Source organism: Oncorhynchus masou, chromosome 5 (genome assembly GCF_036934945.1).
Source record: "Oncorhynchus masou masou isolate Uvic2021 chromosome 5, UVic_Omas_1.1, whole genome shotgun sequence".
NCBI lineage: Eukaryota > Metazoa > Chordata > Actinopteri > Salmoniformes > Salmonidae > Oncorhynchus > Oncorhynchus masou.
This window is the reverse complement of record NC_088216.1, coordinates 8,603,987-8,623,623: the sequence shown is the minus strand read 5'-3', so window position 1 is coordinate 8,623,623 and position 19,637 is coordinate 8,603,987. Positions and strand designations below refer to the sequence as shown.

Sequence of the window (19,637 nt, the reverse complement as noted above, 5' to 3'; positions counted from 1 at the left end):
TCAAAATCAATCAGCAGCATTTATTCTCGAGAGTACTGAACATGAAACATTTTACAACGGGTTATAAACTGAAAATGACATCATTAGTCTTCGTACCGTCTCTTCTCCACACCAGTACAATGGCTGTATAGTTCTCAAGCCTTCCCACATCGTCTCCCACCAATTTAGATAATTTATGACCGAGCCAAGGTCTACCTGTGTAGATAAGCATTCTTGCCAGTCCGACGATAAGTTCATTCATTTCTACCAGTCATTGTTCTAATTCTTGATTATATTTACACACATTATATTCAGTACTAGGATTAAAAGAAAATTCATACATATACAGTAACATAATTTGTATTCTGATTAGTCAGTCCTGATTGAAATGTATACATAATTAGTCATTATTGATTAAAAAAATCCCTTAACAAATAGAAAATCATATGATGAACAACAGAGGGTTTATACTTATCAAATCAATCAAAGCTCATCAAAACCAAATAGACAATTTTAAATATTTAATCTGATATTAGACATGATCATGTCTCAAAATGAAAAAACAAACAAAAGTAAACCTTTTTTTCTGGTTTCATACATACAATTTGATTTCACGTGGCATGAAACAAAAACACAAATGATCAGTCAGAAACACAAGTCAGAACACAGCCTCTCTATTCTCTCATGTGATTTCAGGTCCTCTGACTGGGAAAATGTCTTTCCACACTGAGAGCAGTGGTATGTCTTCTCCTCCTGTGTATGTATTCTTTCATGCTTATTCAGGTGCCTTAACCAATTAAATCTTTTTCCACACTGGGAGCAGTGGTAGGTCTTATCCCCTCCTGTGTGTGTCCTGTCATGCATAATCAGGGCTTCTAACTGGGAAAACCACTTTCCACAGAAGGAACATTGGTAGAGCTTTTCCTTGTTGTATGTGTGTATATGCTCATGCGATTTCAGATTGCTTAACCTCAGAAAACTCTTTCCACAATGAGAACATGTGTTAGACTTCTCTCCAGAGTGCATTTGCATATGACCTTTGAGGCTCGTTAACTGCCTAAAACTCATTCCACACTGGGAACAGTGGTAAGGCTTTTCTCCCGTGTGTATTCTCTCGTGTTTTTTCAGCTGTTGCGATTGTCTAAAACTCTTTCCACAGTAGGAACAGTGGTAAGGCTTCTCACCTGTGTGTATTCTCTCATGCATTTTCAAGGTTTTTAACACTGAAAAAGCAATTCCACATTTGGAGCAGTGATAAGGCTTCTCTCCAGAGTGTATTCGCTTATGACTTTTCAGACTCCCTAACTGAGTAAAACTCTTTCCACACTGGGAACAGTGGTGGCGCTTTTCTCCTGTATGTATTCTCTTATGATCTTTCAGGTCCCTTGACTGGTTAAAACTCTTTCCACACTGGGAGCAGTGGTATGGCTTTTCTCCTGGATGTATTCTCTTGTGCTTTTTCAGGGACCCTATCTGGGTAAAACTCTTTCCACACTGGGAGCAGTGGTAAGGTTTATCACCTGTGTGTGCCCCCTCGTGTCTTTTCATGTTCCCTAACTGGGTAAAACTCTTCGCACACTGGGAGCAGTGGTATGGTCTTGCCGGTTTGGACGTTTCTTCCTCTGGTTCCTCAGAGTCTGGTCTTTCTCCTGCCAAAAACAAACAAAGTGTTTATTTAATCATAGAGACATGAATGAAACTTCCACATGATTCCACATATGTATTCCACATATTTAATCCAAATCAGATCCATTTTACAGTGTGGCTTTAAAGGAATACAGCGAGATTCTGGTAACTAGCATTAGCGCAATGACTGGAAGTCTACAGGTACAGTAGCATGTGCTAAGGTACCTGTATTCCCAATCTGGCCCTCATACCATCACAGTCACCTAATCATCCCCAGTCTACAATTGGCACATTCATCCCCCATCCTCTCCCCTCAAACTATTCCCAATTGCGTTGGTTTAAATGAGAATGTGTTCTCAGTCAATTTACCTGGTAAAATAAGGGTTAAATGAAATAAGGGCTACATAAAATAAGGGTAAAATAAAATAAGGGTTACATGAAATAAGGGATAAATAAAATAGGGGTTAAATAAAAGGGGTTAAATAAAATAAGGGTTAAATAAAATAACGGCTAAATAAAATAAGGGCTAAATAAAATAATGGTTAAATAAAAGAAAGAGGGAAAAAGAAAGACATCCAGTCATTTCACTAACACTAGTTATCATTGGCTCACAAAACAACCTCATTAAGTTCCTTCCTGCTGCAAACAGACACCATGACAATGGTATCCAGGACAACCAGAAAGAATCTCACGCTGTTCCTACATTAAAAAACAACACATTCAATGTAGAACTTCACTAGAATGTCCATAAAGGGGGATTCGTCACTATGTGTCATCCTTCTACAGTAGAATGCCCATACAGGGAGATTCATCACTATGGGTCATCCATCTACAGTAGAATGTTCATACAGGGGGATTCATCACTATGGGTCATCCTTCTACAGTAGAATGTTCATACAGGGGGATTCATCACTATGGGTCATCCTTCTACAGTAGAATGTCCATACAGATTCCTCACTACGTGTCATCCAGTAAGCAGTAGCGGTAGAGCTATTTAACACCACCAGTTAGTCCTGCAGTAAGGGTACATTACATACAGCTATTTAACACCACCAGTTAGTCCTGCAGTAAGGGTACATTACATACAGCTATTTAACACCACCAGTTAGTCCTGCAGTAAGGGTACATTACATACAGCTATTTAACACCACCAGTTAGTCCTAGCAGTAAGGGTACATTACATTACATACAGCTATTTAATACCACCAGTTAGTCCTAGCAGTAAGGGTACATTACATACAGCTATTTAACACCACCAGTTAGTCCTGCAGTAAAGGTACATTACATTACATACAGCTATTTAACACCACCAGTTAGTCCTAGCAGTAAGGGTACATTACATACAGCTATTTAACACCACCAGTTAGTCCTAGCAGTAAGGGTACATTACATACAGCTATTGAACACCACCAGTTATTCATAGCAGTAAGGGTACATTACATACAGCTATTTAACACCACCAGTTAGTCCTAGCAGTAAGGGTACATTACATACAGCTATTTAACACCACCAGTTAGTCCTAGCAGTAAGGGTACATTACATACAGCTATTTAACACCACCAGTTAGTCCTAGCAGTAAGGGTACATTACATACAGCTATTTAACACCACCAGTTAGTCCTAGCAGTAAGGGTACATTACATTACATTACATTACATACAGCTATTTAACACCACCAGTTAGTCCTAGCAGTAAGGGTACATTACATACAGCTATTTAATACCACCAGTTAGTCCGAGCAGTAAGGGTACATTACATACAGCTATTTAACACCACCAGTTAGTCCTGCAGTAAGGGTACATTACATACAGCTATTGAACACCACCAGTTATTCATAGCAGTAAGGGTACATTACATACAGCTATTTAACACCACCAGTTAGTCCTAGCAGTAAGGGTACATTACATACAGCTATTTAACACCACCAGTTAGTCCTAGCAGTAAGGGTACATTACATACAGCTATTTAACACCACCAGTTAGTCCTAGCAGTAAGGGTACATTACATACAGCTATTTAACACCACCAGTTAGTCCTAGCAGTAAGGGTACATTACATTACATTACATTACATACAGCTATTTAACACCACCAGTTAGTCCTAGCAGTAAGGGTACATTACATACAGCTATTTAATACCACCAGTTAGTCCGAGCAGTAAGGGTACATTACATACAGCTATTTAACACCACCAGTTAGTCCTGCAGTAAGGGTACATTACATACAGCTATTTAACACCACCAGTTAGTCCTAGCAGTAAGGGTACATTACATACAGCTATTTAACACCACCAGTTAGTCCTAGCAGTAAGGGTACATTACATACAGCTATTTAATACCACCAGTTAGTCCGAGCAGTAAGGGTACATTACATACAGCTATTTAACACCACCAGTTAGTCCTGCAGTAAGGGTACATTACATACAGCTATTTAACACCACCAGTTAGTCCTGCAGTAAGGGTACATTACATACAGCTATTTAACTCCACCAGTTAGTCCAGCAGTAAGGGTACATTACATACAGCTATTTAACACCACCAGTTAGTCCTAGCAGTAGGGGTACATTACATACAGCTATTTAACACCACCAGTTAGTCCAGCAGTAACGGTACATTACATACAGCTATTTAACACCACCAGTTAGTCCTAGCAGTAACGGTACATTACATACAGCTATTTAACACCACCAGTTAGTCCTAGCAGTAAGGGTACATTACATACAGCTATTTAACACCACCAGTTAGTCCTAGCAGTAAGGGTACATTACATACAGCTATTTAACACCACCAGTTAGTCCTGCAGTAAGGGTACATTACATACAGCTATTTAACACCACCAGTTAGTCCTGCAGTAAGGGTACATTACATACAGCTATTTAACACCACCAGTTAGTCCCAGCAGTAAGGGTACATTACATACAGCTATTTAACACCACCAGTTATTCCTGCAGTAAGGGTACATTACATACAGCCATTTAACACCACCAGTTAGTCCTGCAGTAAGGGTACATTACATTACATTACATTACATACAGCTATTTAACACCACCAGTTAGTCCTAGCAGTAAGGGTACATTACATACAGCTATTTAACACCACCAGTTAGTTCTGCAGTAAGGGTACATGACATACAGCTATTTAACACCACCAGTTAGTCCTGCAGTAAGGGTACATTACATACAGTTATTTAACACCACCAGTTAGTCCAGCAGTAAGGGTACATGACATACAGCTATTTAACACCACCAGTTAGTCCTGCAGTAAGGGTCACCAGAGGTGAGTTCAATTCCAAAGTAAAGGAGAATCAGCTGCTTGAAATCTCATAATTTCTAAAGAAGAAGAAGAAGGTGCCAATAATATTGGAATTTCTTTGTGGAATAAATAACATTTAGTAAATTATTCAGATTGTTTTGTTCAACTGTAAACCGAAGACATATGTGGACACCAAAATATGTTTTAATATGAAAAGTTTTGGAAGATTATTTTACCTTTATTTAACTAAGCAAGTCAGTTAAGAACAAATTCTTATTTACAATGACCAACCTACCCTGGCCAACGCTGGGCCAATTGTGTGCCGCCCTATGGGACTCCCAATTACAGCCGGTTGTGATACAGCCTGGAATCGAACCAGGGTCTGTAGTGACGCCTCTAGCACGGAGATGCAGTGCCTTCGACCGCTGTGCCACTCAGGAGCCCAAGAAATGGTGCAATATTTGAAAAATGTTGGAGTTCAGGCTTTATTTGACCTGATCAAGTAGGAAATGACATTCATTTGACCATTACAGAGGAGGCCAAGTCTGGCTGATAGAAACGGCTTGGAGAGCTTTCGAGTTTTTTCCATTATTTTTAACACTGAAGATGAGATGTTAATGAAGCAATACAGACCACATTGAGAGCAATATATATTTCATCAAGGTTTTATATGGTCTATTGGTTTCTCTCTTTTCATTGGCAGAATCCTTCTTCAGTGTTTTGATATTCATAACATCCATATACACCAGTCTATCTTCCTGTCAACTAACAGAACTCTGCTGGTTGTCCTGGTAACAGATACCAGTCGGCAGATCTATTGTATTTGTTGAAACTAAACTACAGCACTTACTTTGATGAGTCAAATCTGATCCTTTCTTCTCTTCTCCTCCTCTCACAGTTCCACTCAGCCCCGTTGTTTTCCTGTAGTCCACCAGCAGCACAGACAACCTCTTCATACCCAGCAGTAAGGCGCTACCGGGAGAGGCACGACACGGGTACTCCGGGAGGGAGGAAGGGCTAGCGTTGTCCTGGTAACCATAAAGAGGGGACACAGACACATATCATTATGGATGCTGATGTCACTGTTGTCATGAAGTGCTTTACAGAAATCCAGCCCAGACCCAGAGAGAGCAAGCTGTATGCTAGACCAGACCAAGCTGTACCATCTGGTGTTCTGATCTGGAGAGTCTCTTCTCTTCTTCGTCAGCATCAGGATGTTGTTGAGGCTCCGCAGAGGATCCACGATAGTCATGTCTCTCTCCTGTGTTAACGAGAACATCAAACAGATGGTAAACTTGTGATCTTCTATTACAATCACATAGGGTCTTACAAGAGGCATTAATATCTCTAAACAGGGCCAAAATGTCCACTTTCATCATGATTTAAAAAAATATTGTTTATGATGCAAATGTAAAAGGGTCGTTCAACTAAATGGGTGCATTTTTTCGTCCATTTCGATATTTTAAGTAGAAATGATGCACCAATATTGAATTTTAAAAGCCTGTTATATTAGATTAGGTGCACTTTAATATCGACCACATGGAGAAATCAATACATTTAATTTAAAAGTCCCAAAAATATATGAACCAATGGCAGATTGCCCCTTAAACATGTCCTACAGTACTGAACAACATATTCAAGTGTAGAACTTTAGTAGAATCACCGTTAAAAAACCCACATTAGTTCAGGGGCAGAACGACCGATTTTCACCTTGTCCGCGCAGGGATTTGAGTTGCAACGCTCTAACCACAAGGCCACCCAGATATATGTGCCACTGTCAGATTGCCCCTTCAACAATTCCTACAGTACTGAACAACATATTCAAGTGTAGAACTTCAGTAGAATGCCCCTTAAAATCCCCACATTAGTTCAATAACGGCATAGTTTGTGCCCCTGTTTTTAAGACAGTACTCACTGGTGTTAACAGGATCTTCAGTCTCCTCCTCCTCGTCATTTATTGAGATAGCCTCCTCTTCCTCTTTTACTCCAAAAGGTTCCTTCTCTTCTTTCAATGTAATATCCACCTCTTCTTCCTTTTTTATTCTTAAAGCTTCTTCCTCTTCTTCTTTTACGATGATGTTCAGCCCTCGAGCTTCTTTCTCCGAATATCTTAGTGAGCTCATGGTCGGGATGTTAGCTAGATAGTTAGCATTAGCGATTAGCCTAGTGCATTAACCTTAACAATAAGAACAATATCTTAGTGAGCTCATGGTCGGGATGTTAGCTAGATAGTTAGCATTAGCGATTAGCCTAGTGCAGTAACGTTAACAATAAGAACAATATCTTAGTGAGCTCATGGTCGGGATGTTAGCTAGCTAGATAAGCAAATACCTTTTTTTTCAACTAGTCAATACGTAAAACAGAATAATGTTTAATAAACACTGACATTGATATTAACAAGACTGGTTTAATGTGCGCTAACGAAGTGGTTGAATCAGTAGTCTTTTACTGCCGTTGAAGCTTTCCGTCCACTAGATTATACGTCACGCAAGAAACATCACCTGAAAGCCTCTCATCGCCATCTGCTGACTGGAGTGGGTAACGCAGATTGGTAAAATCTCCAGTCCATCGTTTATTCTGGCGAACAATGTCATAAGAAGTCATTTTAAAACAACCAGATGTTATGTTCTCTTTTACTTCATACAGCTAATACTTTCCTCCAGGGCTGATCTTCCCATTAGGCAACAAATTGTCGTCGGCCACGTAATTTTTTTTCTTTAAATGGGCCAAGACACATGGCTAACAACACATAATTGGGATGCCTAGTGCCTAGTAGTTAGAGCATTGGCCTAGTAACCGAATCCCTGAGCTGACAAGGTAAAAATGTGTCATTCTGCCCCTGAACAGGCAGTTAACCCACTGTTCCTAGGCTGTCAATGAAAATAATAGTTTATTCTTAATGGACTTGCCTAGTTAAAGGTAAAGTAATTCTGCCCAAAAACAATGAAAACTTCTCTCACCAAAAGGCATATTGAGGTGAGTGTTGGTGCCCACTTTGGACAGATAGGACTCTACCTGTGTAGAGCACATGCCCCTTTACCCTTCCTGTCTCTAAAGTGCCTCTCTATTGGCCCAGCGTCGTTCGTGGTTAGGGGAAGGTTTGGCCCAGCGTCGTACGTGGTTAGGGGGAAGGTTTGGCCCAGCGTCGTACGTGGTTAGGGGAAGGTTTGGCCCAGCGTCGTACGTGGTTAGGGGAGGGTTTGGCCTAGTGTCGTTCGTGGTTAGGGGAGGGTTTTGCCCAGCGTGGTTAGGGGAGGGTTTGGCCCAGCGTCGTTCGTGGTTAGGGGAGGGTTTTGCCCAGCGTGGTTAGGGGAGGGTGTGGCCCAGCGTGGTTAGGGGAGGGTTTGGTCCAGCGTGGTTAGGGGAGGGTTTGGCCCAGTGTCGTTCGTGGTTAGGGGAGGGTTTGGCCCAGCGTGGTGAGGGGAGGGTTTGGCCCAGTGTCGTTCATGGTTTGGGGAGGGTTTGGCACATTGTCGTTCGTGGTTAGGGGAGGGTTTGGCCCAGCGTCGTTTGTGGTTAGGGGAGGGTTGGCACAGTGTGGTTAGGGGAGGGTTTGGCCCAGCATGGTTAGGGGAGGGTTTGGCCCAGCGTGGTTAGGGGAGGGTTTGGCCCAGCGTGGTTAGGGGAGGGTTTGGCCCAATGTGGTTAGGGGAGGGTTTGGCCCAATGTGGTTAGGGGAGGGTTTGGCCCAGCGTGGTTAGGGGAGGTTTGGCCCAGCGTGGTTAGGGAGGGTTTGGCCCAGCGTGGTTAGGGAGGGTTTGGCCCAATGTGGTTAGGGGAGGGTTTGGCCCAGCGTGGTTAGGGGAGGGTTTGGCCCAGCGTGGTTAGGGAGGGTTTGGCCCAATGTGGTTAGGGGAGGGTTTGGCCCAATGTGGTTAGGGAGGGTTTGGCCCAGCGTGGTTAGGGAGGGTTTGGCCCAGCGTGGTTAGGGAGGGTTTGGCCCAGCGTGGTTAGGGGAGGGTTTGGCCCAGCGTGGTTAGGGAGGGTTTGGCCCAGTGTGGTTAGTGGAGGGTTTGGCCCAATGTGGTTAGGGGAGGGTTTGGCCCAATGTGGTTAGGGGAGGGTTTGGCCCAGCGTGGTTAGGGGAGGGTTTGGCCCAGCGTGGTTAGGGGAGGGTTTGGCCCAGCGTGGTTAGGGGAGGGTTTGGCCCAGCGTGGTTAAGGGAGGGTTTAGCCCAGCGTGGTTAGAGGAGGGTTTGGCCAAGCGTGGTTAGGGGAGGGTTTGGCCCAGCGTGGTTAGGGGAGGGTTTGGCCCAGTGTGGTTAGTGGAGGTTTTGGCCCAATGTGGTTAGGGGAGGGTTTGGCCCAGCGTGGTTAGGGGAGGGTTTGGCCCAGTGTGGTTATTGGAGGGTTTGGCCCAATGTGGTTAGGGGAGGGTTTGGCTCAGCGTGATTAAGGGAGGGTTTGGCCCAGTGTGGTTAGTGGAGTGTTTGGCCCAATGTGGTTAGGGGGAGGGTTTGGCCCAGCGTGGTTAGGGGAGGGTTTGGCCCAGCGTGGTTAAGGGAGGGTTTGGCCCAGCGTGGATAGGGGAGGGTTTGGCCCAGCGTGGTTAGGGGAGGGTTTGGCTCAGCGTGATTAGGGGAGGGTTTGGCCCAGTGTGGTTAGTGGAGTGTTTGGCCCAATGTGGTTAGGGGAGGGTTTTGCCCAGCGTGGTTAGGGCATGGTTTGGCCCAGCGTGGTTAGGGGAGGTTTGGCCCAGCGTGGTTAAGGGAGGGTTTGGCCCAGCGTGGATAGGGGAGGGTTTGGCCCAGCGTGGTTAGTGGAGGGTTTGGCCCAGTGTGGTTAGGGGAGGGTTTGGCCCAGCGTGGTTAGGGAGGGTTTGGCCCAGCGTGGTTAGGGGAGGTTTGGCCCAGCGTGGTTAGGGGAGGGTTTGGCTCAGCGTGATCAGGGGGAGGTTCGGCCCAGTGTGGTTAGTGGAGGGTTTGGCCCAGCGTGGTTAAGGGAGGGTTTAGCCCAGCGTGGTTAGAGGAGGGTTAGGCCAAGCGTGGTTAGGGGAGGGTTTGGCCCAGCGTGGTTAGGGGAGGGTTTGGCCCAGTGTGGTTAGTGGAGGGTTTGGCCCAATGTGGTTAGGGGAGGGTTTGGCCCAGCGTGGTTAGGGGAGGGTTTGGCCCAGTGTGGTTATTGGAGGGTTTGGCCCAATGTGGTTAGGGGAGGGTTTGGCTCAGCGTGATTAGGGGAGGGTTTGGCCCAGTGTGGTTAGTGGAGTGTTTGGCCCAATGTGGTTAGGGGAGGGTTTGGCCCAGCGTGGTTAAGGAGGGTTTGGCCCAGCGTGGATAGGGGAGGGTTTGGCCCAGCGTGGATAGGGGAGGTTTGGCCCAGCGTGGTTAGGGGAGGGTTTGGCTCAGCGTGATTAGGGGAGGGTTTGGCCCAGTGTGGTTAGTGGAGTGTTTGGCCCAATGTGGTTAGGGGAGGGTTTTGCCCAGCGTGGTTAGGGCATGGTTTGGCCCAGCGTGGTTAGGGGAGGGTTTGGCCCAGCGTGGTTAAGGGAGGGTTTGGCCCAGCGTGGATAGGGGAGGTTTGGCCCAGCGTGGTTAGTGGAGGGTTTGGCCCAGTGTGGTTAGGGGAGGGTTTGGCCCAGCGTGGTTAGGGGAGGGTTTGGCCCAGCGTGGTTAGGGGAGGTTTGGCCCAGCGTGGTTAAGGGAGGGTTTGGCCCAGCGTGGATAGGGGAGGGTTTGGCCCAGCGTGGTTAGGGGAGGGTTTGGCTCAGCGTGATTAGGGGGGGGGGTTCGGCCCAGTGTGGTTAGTGGAGTGTTTGGCCCAATGTGGTTGGGGAGGGTTTTCCCAGCGTGGTTAGGGCATGGTTTGGCCCAGCGTGGTTAGGGGAGGGTTTGGCCCAGCGTGGTTAAGGGAGGGTTTGGCCCAGCGTGGATAGGGAGGGTTTGGCCCAGCGTGGTTAGGGGGAGGGTTTGGGCCAGTGTGGTTAGGGGAGGGTTTGGCCCAGCGTGGTTAGGGGAGGGTTTGGCACAGCGTGGTTAGGGGAGGGTTTGGCACAGCGTGGTCAGGGGAGGGTTTGGCCCACCGTGGTTAGGGGAGGGTTTGGCCGGAACGTCCTTGTCCCATCGCGCTCTAGTAACTCCTTGTGGCGGGTCGGGCCAATGCACGCTGACTTCTGTCGCCAGCTGTACGCGTTTCCTCCTACACATTGGTACAGCTGGCTTCCGGGTTAAGCGAGCAGTTTGTCAAGAAGCAGTGTGGCTTGGCGGGGTCGTGTTTCGGAGGACTCAGGGCTCTCGACCTTCGCCTCTTCTGAGTCTGTATGGGAGCAATGGGAGTATTTTTAAACAAAATAATGAAGACATTAGCACTAGCATTAGCACTAGCATTAGCACAGTCTACCTGAAGACATTAGCACTAGCATTAGCAATGTCTACCTGAAGACATTAGCACTAGCATTAGCACAGTCTACCTGAAGACATTAGCATCGCTAACGGGCTACACGAAGTGGTAGACATAGAGGACAGTCTACCTGAAGACATTAGCACTTAATGTGTTGTAGATATGCCTTAGTTTAGCTGGACCCCAGGAAGAGCAGGGAAGAATCCATCATAAATACAAACACAAAGACTTGTGCCACTTACTTACATACATAATCGTTGACACTTTGCAATAGTGTTACTGGAATTAAATTCCTACATGTTTTATTTACCCAATTAATTTTTTTTTTTTTTGCATAAAATGGAGAGACCAGTCTCAAAATCAATCAGCAGCATTTATTCTCGAGAGTACTGAACATGAAACATTTTACAACGGGTTATAAACTGAAAATGACATCATTAGTCTTCGTACCGTCTCTTCTCCACACCAGTACAATGGCTGTATAGTTCTCAAGCCTTCCCACTTCGTCTCCCACCAATTTAGATAATTTATGACCGAGCCAAGGTCTACCTGTGTAGATAAGCATTCTTGCCAGTCCGACGATAAGTTCATTCATTTCTACCAGTCATTGTTCTAATTCTTGATTATATTTACACACATTATATTCAGTACTAGGACTAAAAGAAAATTCATACATATACAGTAACATAATTTGTATTCTGATTAGTCAGTCCTGATTGAAATGTATACATAATTAGTCATTATTGATTAAAAAAATCCCTTAACAAATAGAAAATCATATGATGAACAACAGAGGGTTTATACTTATCAAATCAATCAAAGCTCATCAAAACCAAATAGACAATTTTAAATATTTAATCTGATATTAGACATGATCATGTCTCAAAATGAAAAAACAAACAAAAGTAAACCTTTTTTTCTGGTTTCATACATACAATTTGATTTCACGTGGCATGAAACAAAAACACAAATGATCAGTCAGAAACACAAGTCAGAACACAGCCTCTCTATTCTCTCATGTGATTTCAGGTCCTCTGACTGGGAAAATGTCTTTCCACACTGAGAGCAGTGGTATGTCTTCTCCTCCTGTGTATGTATTCTTTCATGCTTATTCAGGTGCCTTAACCAATTAAATCTTTTTCCACACTGGGAGCAGTGGTAGGTCTTATCCCCTCCTGTGTGTGTCCTGTCATGCATAATCAGGGCTTCTAACTGGGAAAACCACTTTCCACAGAAGGAACATTGGTAGAGCTTTTCCTTGTTGTATGTGTGTATATGCTCATGCGATTTCAGATTGCTTAACCTCAGAAAACTCTTTCCACAATGAGAACATGTGTTAGACTTCTCTCCAGAGTGCATTTGCATATGACCTTTGAGGCCCGTTAACTGCCTAAAACTCATTCCACACTGGGAACAGTGGTAAGGCTTTTCTCCCGTGTGTATTCTCTCGTGTTTTTCAGCTGTTGCGATTGTCTAAAACTCTTTCCACAGTAGGAACAGTGGTAAGGCTTCTCACCTGTGTGTATTCTCTCATGCATTTTCAAGGTTTTTAACACTGAAAAGCAATTCCACATTTGGAGCAGTGATAAGGCTTCTCTCCAGAGTGTATTCGCTTATGACTTTTCAGACTCCCTAACTGAGTAAAACTCTTTCCACACTGGGAACAGTGGTGGCGCTTTTCTCCTGTATGTATTCTCTTATGATCTTTCAGGTCCCTTGACTGGTTAAAACTCTTTCCACACTGGGAGCAGTGGTATGGCTTTTCTCCTGGATGTATTCTCTTGTGCTTTTTCAGGGACCCTATCTGGGTAAAACTCTTTCCACACTGGGAGCAGTGGTAAGGTTTATCACCTGTGTGTGCCCCCTCGTGTCTTTTCATGTTCCCTAACTGGGTAAAACTCTTCGCACACTGGGAGCAGTGGTATGGTCTTGCCGGTTTGGACGTTTCTTCCTCTGGTTCCTCAGAGTCTGGTCTTTCTCCTGCCAAAAACAAACAAAGTGTTTATTTAATCATAGAGACATGAATGAAACTTCCACATGATTCCACATATGTATTCCACATATTTAATCCAAATCAGATCCATTTTACAGTGTGGCTTTAAAGGAATACAGCGAGATTCTGGTAACTAGCATTAGCGCAATGACTGGAAGTCTACAGGTACAGTAGCATGTGCTAAGGTACCTGTATTCCCAATCTGGCCCTCATACCATCACAGTCACCTAATCATCCCCAGTCTACAATTGGCACATTCATCCCCCATCCTCTCCCCTGAAACTATTCCCAATTGCGTTGGTTTAAATGAGAATGTGTTCTCAGTCAATTTACCTGGTAAAATAAGGGTTAAATGAAATAAGGGCTACATAAAATAAGGGTTAAATAAAATAAGGGTTAAATGAAATAAGGGCTAAATAAAATAGGGGTTAAATAAAAGGGGTTAAATAAAATAAGGGTTAAATAAAATAACGGCTAAATAAAATAAGGGCTAAATAAAATAATGGTTAAATAAAAGAAAGAGGGAAAAAGAAAGACATCCAGTCATTTCACTAACACTAGTTATCATTGGCTCACAAAACAACCTCCTTAAGTTCCTTCCTGCTGCAAACAGACACCATGACAATGGTATCCAGGACAACCAGAAAGAATCTCACGCTGTTCCTACATTAAAAAACAACACATTCAATGTAGAACTTCACTAGAATGTCCATAAAGGGGGATTCGTCACTACGTGTCATCCTTCTACAGTAGAATGCCCATACAGGGGGATTCATCACTATGGGTCATCCTTCTACAGTAGAATGTTCATACAGGGGGATTCATCACTATGGGTCATCCTTTTACAGTAGAATGTTCATACAGGGGGATTCATCACGATGGGTCATCCTTCCACAGTAGAATGCCCATACAGATTCCTCACTACGTGTCATCCAGTAAGCAGTAGCGGTACAGCTATTTAACACCACCAGTTAGTCCAGCAGTAAGGGTACATTACATTACATACAGCTATTTAACACCACCAGTTAGTCCAGCAGTAAGGGTACATTACATACAGCTATTTAACACCACCAGTTAGTCCTGCAGTAAGGGTACATTACATACAGCTATTTAACACCACCAGTTAGTCCTAGCAGTAAGGGTACATTACATACAGCTATTTAACACCACCAGTTAGTCCTAGCAGTAAGGGTACATTACATACAGCTATTTAACACCACCAGTTAGTCCTAGCAGTAAGGGTACATTACATTACATACAGCTATTTAACACCACCAGTTAGTCCAGCAGTAAGGGTACATTACATACAGCTATTTAACACCACCAGTTAGTCCTAGCAGTAAGGGTACATTACATACAGCTATTTAACACCACCAGTTAGTCCTGCAGTAAGGGTACATTACATTACATACAGCTATTTAACACCACCAGTTAGTCCTAGCAGTAAGGGTAGATTACATTACATACAGCTATTTAACACCACCAGTTAGTCCTGCAGTAAGGGTACATTACATTACATACAGCTATTTAACACCACCAGTTAGTCCTAGCAGTAAGGGTACATTACATACAGCTATTTAACACCACCAGTTAGTGGTTGGCCCAGCGTGGTTAGGGGAGGATTTGGCCCAGCGTGGTTAGGGGAGGATTTGGCCCAGCGTGGTTAGGGGAGGGTTTAATATTGGAATTTCTTTGTGGAATAAATAACATTTAGTAAATTATTCAGATTGTTTTGTTCAACTGTAAACCGAAGACATATGTGGACACCAAAATATGTTTTAATATGAAAAGCTTTGGAAGATTTTATTTTACCTTTATTTAACTAAGCAAGTCAGTTAAGAACAAATTCTTATTTACAATGACTGGCCTACCCTGGCCAACGCTGGGCCAATTGTGTGCTGCCCTATGGGACTCCCAATTACAGCCGGTTGTGAAACAGCCTGGAATCGAACCAGGGTCTGTAGTGACGCCTCTAGCACGGAGATGCAGTGCCTTCGACCGCTGTGCCACTCAGGAGCCCAAGAAATGGTGCAATATTTGAAAAATGTTGGAGTTCAGGCTTTATTTGACCTGATCAAGTAGGAAATGACAATCATTTGACCATTACAGAGGAGGCCAAGTCTGGCTGATAGAAACGGCTTGGAGAGATTTAGAGTTTTTTCCATTATTTTTAACACTCACAGCTGTCCCCGATCGAAGTTCTGAAGATGAGATGTTAATGAAGCAATACAGACCACATAGAGAGTAATATATCTGTAGATCAGCTGTTAATGAAGCAATACAGGCCAACTTGAAGGGTCTTGAGTTTAGCTTGTATGTTCTAGAGTCTAGTAAAGATAGGGGGTTGACTGGGACAGACAATGTAACATCCATAATGTTTTAGGACAAGTTTTTGTAAAACATGAACCTTACATCGGATCATCTTGAAACTCTCTCTCTAAAGCTAACTTTCATCAAGGTTTTATATGGTCTATTGGTTTCTCTCTAAAGCTACCTTTCATCAAGGTTTTATATGGTCTATTGGTTTCTCTGTAAAGCTACCTTTCATCAAGTTTTTATATGGTCTATTGGTTTCTCTCTAAAGCTAACTTTCATCGAGGTTTTATATGGTCTATTGGTTTCTCTCTTTTCATTGGCAGAATCCTTTTTCAGTGTTATGATATTCATAACATCCATATCCACCAGTCTATCTTCCTGTCAACTAACAGAACTCTGCTGGTTGTCCTGGTAACAGATACCAGTCGGCAGATCTATTGTATTTGTTGAAACTAAACTAAATCACTTACTTTGATGAGTCAAATCTGATCCTTTCTTCTCTTCTCCTCCTCTCACAGTTCCACTCAGCCCCGTTGTTTTCCTGCAGTCCACCAGCAGCACAGACAACCTCTTCATACCCAGCAGTAAGGTGCTACCGGAAGAGGTACGAAACGGGGACTCCGGGAGGGTGGAAGGGCAAGCGTTGTCCTGGTAACCATAAAGAGGGGACACAGACGCATATCATTATGGATGCTGATGTCACTGTTGAAAAAGTGCTTTACAGAAGCCCAGCCCAGGCCCCGATAGAGCAAGCTGTATGCTAGACCAGACCAAGCTGTACCATCTGGTGTTCTGATCTGGAGAGACTCTTCTCTTCTTCGTCAGCATCAGGATGTTGTTGAGGCTCCCCAGAGGATCCACAATAGTCATGTCTCTCTCCTGTGTGAACGAGAACATCAAACAGATGGTAAACTTATGATATACTATTACAATCACATAGGGTCTTACAAGAGGCATTAATATCTCTAAACAGGGCCTAAAATGTCCACTTTCATCATGATTTAAAAAAATATTGTTTATGATGCAAATGTAAAAGGGTCGTTCCACTAAATGGGTGCATTTTTTCGTCCATTTCGATATTTTAAGTAGAAATGATGCACCAATATTGAATTAAAAGCCTGTTATATTAGATGAGGTGCACTTTAATATAGACCACATGGAGAAATCAATACATTTCATTTAAAAGTCCCAAAATATATGAACCAATGGCAGATTGCCCCTTAAAAATGTCCTACAGTACTGAACAACATATTCAAGTGTAGAACTTCAGTAGAATGCCCCTTAAAATCCCCACATTAGTTCAATAACGGCATAGTTTGTGGCCCTGTTTTTAAGACAGTACTCACTGGTGTTAGCAGGATCTTCAGTCTCCTCCTCCTCGTCATTTATTGAGATAGCCTCCTCTTCCTCTTTTACTCCAAAAGGTTCCTTCTCTTCTTTCAATGTAATATCCACCTCTTCTTCCTTTTTTATTCTTAAAGCTTCTTCCTCTTTTACGATGATGTTCAGCCCTCGAGCTTCTTTCTCCGAATATCTTAGTGAGCTCATGGTCGGGATGTTAGCTAGCTAGTTAGCATTAGCTTTCCGTCCACTAGATTATACGTCACGCAAGAAACATCACCTGAAAGCCTCTCATCGCCATCTGCTGACTGGAGTGGGTAACGCAGATTGGTAAAATCTCCAGTCCATCGTTTATTCTGGCGAACAATGTCATAAGAAGTAATTTCAAAACAACCAGATGTTGTGTTCTCTTTTACTTCATACAGCTAATACTTTCCTCCAGGGCTGACCTTCCCATTAGGCAACAAATTGTCGATGGCCGCATTAAAAAAATATAATGGACCAAGACACATGGCTAACAACACATAATTGGGGTGGCTGGTAGCCTAGTGGTTAGAGCATTGGCCTAGTAACCAAATCCCAGAGCTGACAAGGTAAAAATGTGTCATTCTGCCCCTGAACAGGCAGTTAACCCACTGTTCCTAGGCTGTCAATAAAAATAATAGTTTATTCTTAATGGACTTGCCTAGTTAAAGGTAAAGTAATTCTGCCCAAAAACAATGAAAACTTCTCTCACCCAATGGCATATTTAGGTGAGTGTTGGTGCCCACTTTGGACAGATAGGACTCTACCTGTGTAGAGCACATGCCCCTTTACACTTCCTGTCTCTAAAGTGCCTCTCTATTGGCCCAGCGTCGTACGTGGTTTGGGGAGGGTTTGGCCCAGCGTCGTTCGTGGTTAGGGGAGGGTTTGGCCCAGCGTCGTTCGTGGTTAGGGGAGGGTTTGGCCCAGCGTCGTACGTGGTTAGGGGAGGGTTTGGCCCAGCATGGTTAGGGGAGGGTTTGGCCCAGCGTCGCTCGTGGTTAGGGGAGGGTTTGGCCCAGCGTCGTTCGTGGTTAGGGGAGGGTTTGGCCCAGCGTCGTTCGTGTTTAGGGAGGGTTTGGCCCAGCGTCGTTCGTGGTTAGGGAGGGTTTGGCCCAGTGTCGTTCGTGGTTAGGGGAGTGTTTGGCCCAGCGTCGTTCGTGGTTAGGGAGGGTTTGGCCCAGCGTCGTTCGTGGTTAGGGAGGGTTTGGCCCAGCGTCGTTCGTGGTTAGGGGAGGGTTTGGCCCAGCGTCGTTCGTGGTTAGGGGAGGGTTTGGCCCAGTGTCGTTCGTGGTTAGGGGAGGGCTTGGCCCAGCGTCGTTCGTGGTTAGGGGAGGGTTTGGCCCAGCGTCGTTCGTGGTTAGGGAGGGTTTGGCCCAGCGTCGTTCGTGGTTAGGGAGGGTTTGGCCCAGCGTCGTTCGTGGTTAGGGAGGGTTTGGCCCAGCGTCGTTCGTGGTTAGGGAGGGTTTGGCCCAGCGTCGTTCGTGGTTAGGGAGGGTTTGGCCCAGCGTCGTTCGTGGTTTGGGAGGTTTGGCCCAGCGTCGTACGTGGTTAGGGAGGGTTTGGCCCAGCGTCGTTCGTGGTTAGGGGAGGGTTTGGCCCAGCGTGGTTAGGGGAGGGTTTGGCCCAGCGTGGTTAGGGGAGGGGTTTTGCCCAGCGTGGTTAGGGGAGGGTTTGGCCCAGCGTGGTTAGGGGAGGGTTTGGCCCAGCGTGGTTAGGGGAGGGTTTGGCCCAGCGTGGTTAGGGGAGGGTTTGGCCCAGCGTGGTTAGGGGAGGGTTTGGCCCATCGTGGTTAGGGGGAGGGTTTGGCCCAGCGTGGTTAGGGGAGGGTTTGGTCCAGCGTGGTTAGGGGAGGGTTTGGCCCAGCGTGGTCAAGGGAGGGTTTGGCCCAGCGTGGTTAGGGGAGGGTTTGGCCCAGCGTGGTTAGGGGAGGATTTGGCCCAGCGTTGTTCGTGGTTAGGGGAGGGTTTGGCCCAGTGTTGTTCGTGGTTAGGGGAGGGTTTGGCCCAGCGTGGTTAGGGGAGGGTTTGGCCCAGCGTCGTTCGTGGTTTGGGGAGGGTTTGGCCCAGCGTGGTTAGGGGAGGGTTTGGCCCAGCGTGGTTAGGGGAGGGTTTGGCCCAGTGTCGTTCGTGGTTAGGGAGGGTTTGGCCCAGCGTGGTTAGGGGAGGGTTTGGCCTAGCGTCCTTCGTGGTTTGGGGAGTGTTTGGCCCAGCCTGGTTAGGCGAGGGTTTTGGCCCAGTGTCGTTCATGGTTTGGGGAGGGTTTGGCCCAGCGTGGTTAGGGGAGGGTTTGAGCCAGCGTGGTTAAGGGAGGGTTTAGCCCAGCGTGGTTAGGGGAGGGTTTGGCCCAGCGTGGTTAGGGGAGGGTTTGGTCCAGCGTGGTTAGTGGAGGGTTTGGCCCAGCGTGGTTAGGGGAGGGTTTGGCCCAGCGTGGTTAGGGGAGGGTTTGGCCCAGCGTGGTTAGGGGAGGGTTTGGCCCAGCGTGGTTAGGGGAGGGTTTGGCCCAGTGTGATTAGGGGAGGGTTTGGCCCAGTGTGGTTAGGGGAGGGTTTGGCCCAATGTGGTCAGGGGAGGGTTTGGCCCACTGTGGTCAGGGGAGGGTTTGGCCCAGCGTGGTTAGGGAGGGTTTGGCCCAGCGTCGTTCGTGGTTAGGAGAGGGTTTGGCCCAGTGTCGTTCGTGGTTAGGGGAGGGTTTGGCCCAGTGTCGTTCGTGGTTTGGGGAGGGTTTGGCCCAGCGTGGTTAGGGGAGGGTTTGGCCCAGCGTGGTTAGGGGAGGGTT

The 19,637-nt window shown here is 45.6% G+C and overlaps 1 protein-coding gene across 1 annotated transcript; it reads right to left on the bottom strand.

The window, feature by feature from the left end:
* On the bottom strand, window positions 1-7,498 carry LOC135532512 (zinc finger protein 436-like). The gene is made up of 4 exons (XM_064959994.1): window positions 6,769-7,498; window positions 6,017-6,114; window positions 5,704-5,881; window positions 1-1,628 (listed from the first exon to the last, which is right to left on the bottom strand). The coding sequence occupies exons 1-4, from the start codon at window positions 6,974-6,976 to the stop codon at window positions 625-627; spliced, it is 1,488 nt and encodes a 495-aa protein (XP_064816066.1). The 5' UTR covers window positions 6,977-7,498; the 3' UTR covers window positions 1-624.
* Window positions 7,499-19,637: the final 12,139 nt, after the last annotated feature.

Bases quoted from the DNA above. Each gene is read 5' to 3' on its own strand.
- LOC135532512 (XM_064959994.1), bottom strand. From the start codon at position 6,976: ATGAGCTCACTAAGATATTCGGAGAAAGAAGCTCGAGGGCTGAACATC. The intron at 5,882-6,016 runs GTACAGCTTGGT...TATGGTTACCAG, and splicing joins CCAGATCAGAACACCAGATG to GACAACGCTAGCCCTTCCTC. The intron at 1,629-5,703 runs GTAAGTGCTGTA...TGTTTTTGGCAG, and splicing joins ATCAGATTTGACTCATCAAA to GAGAAAGACCAGACTCTGAG.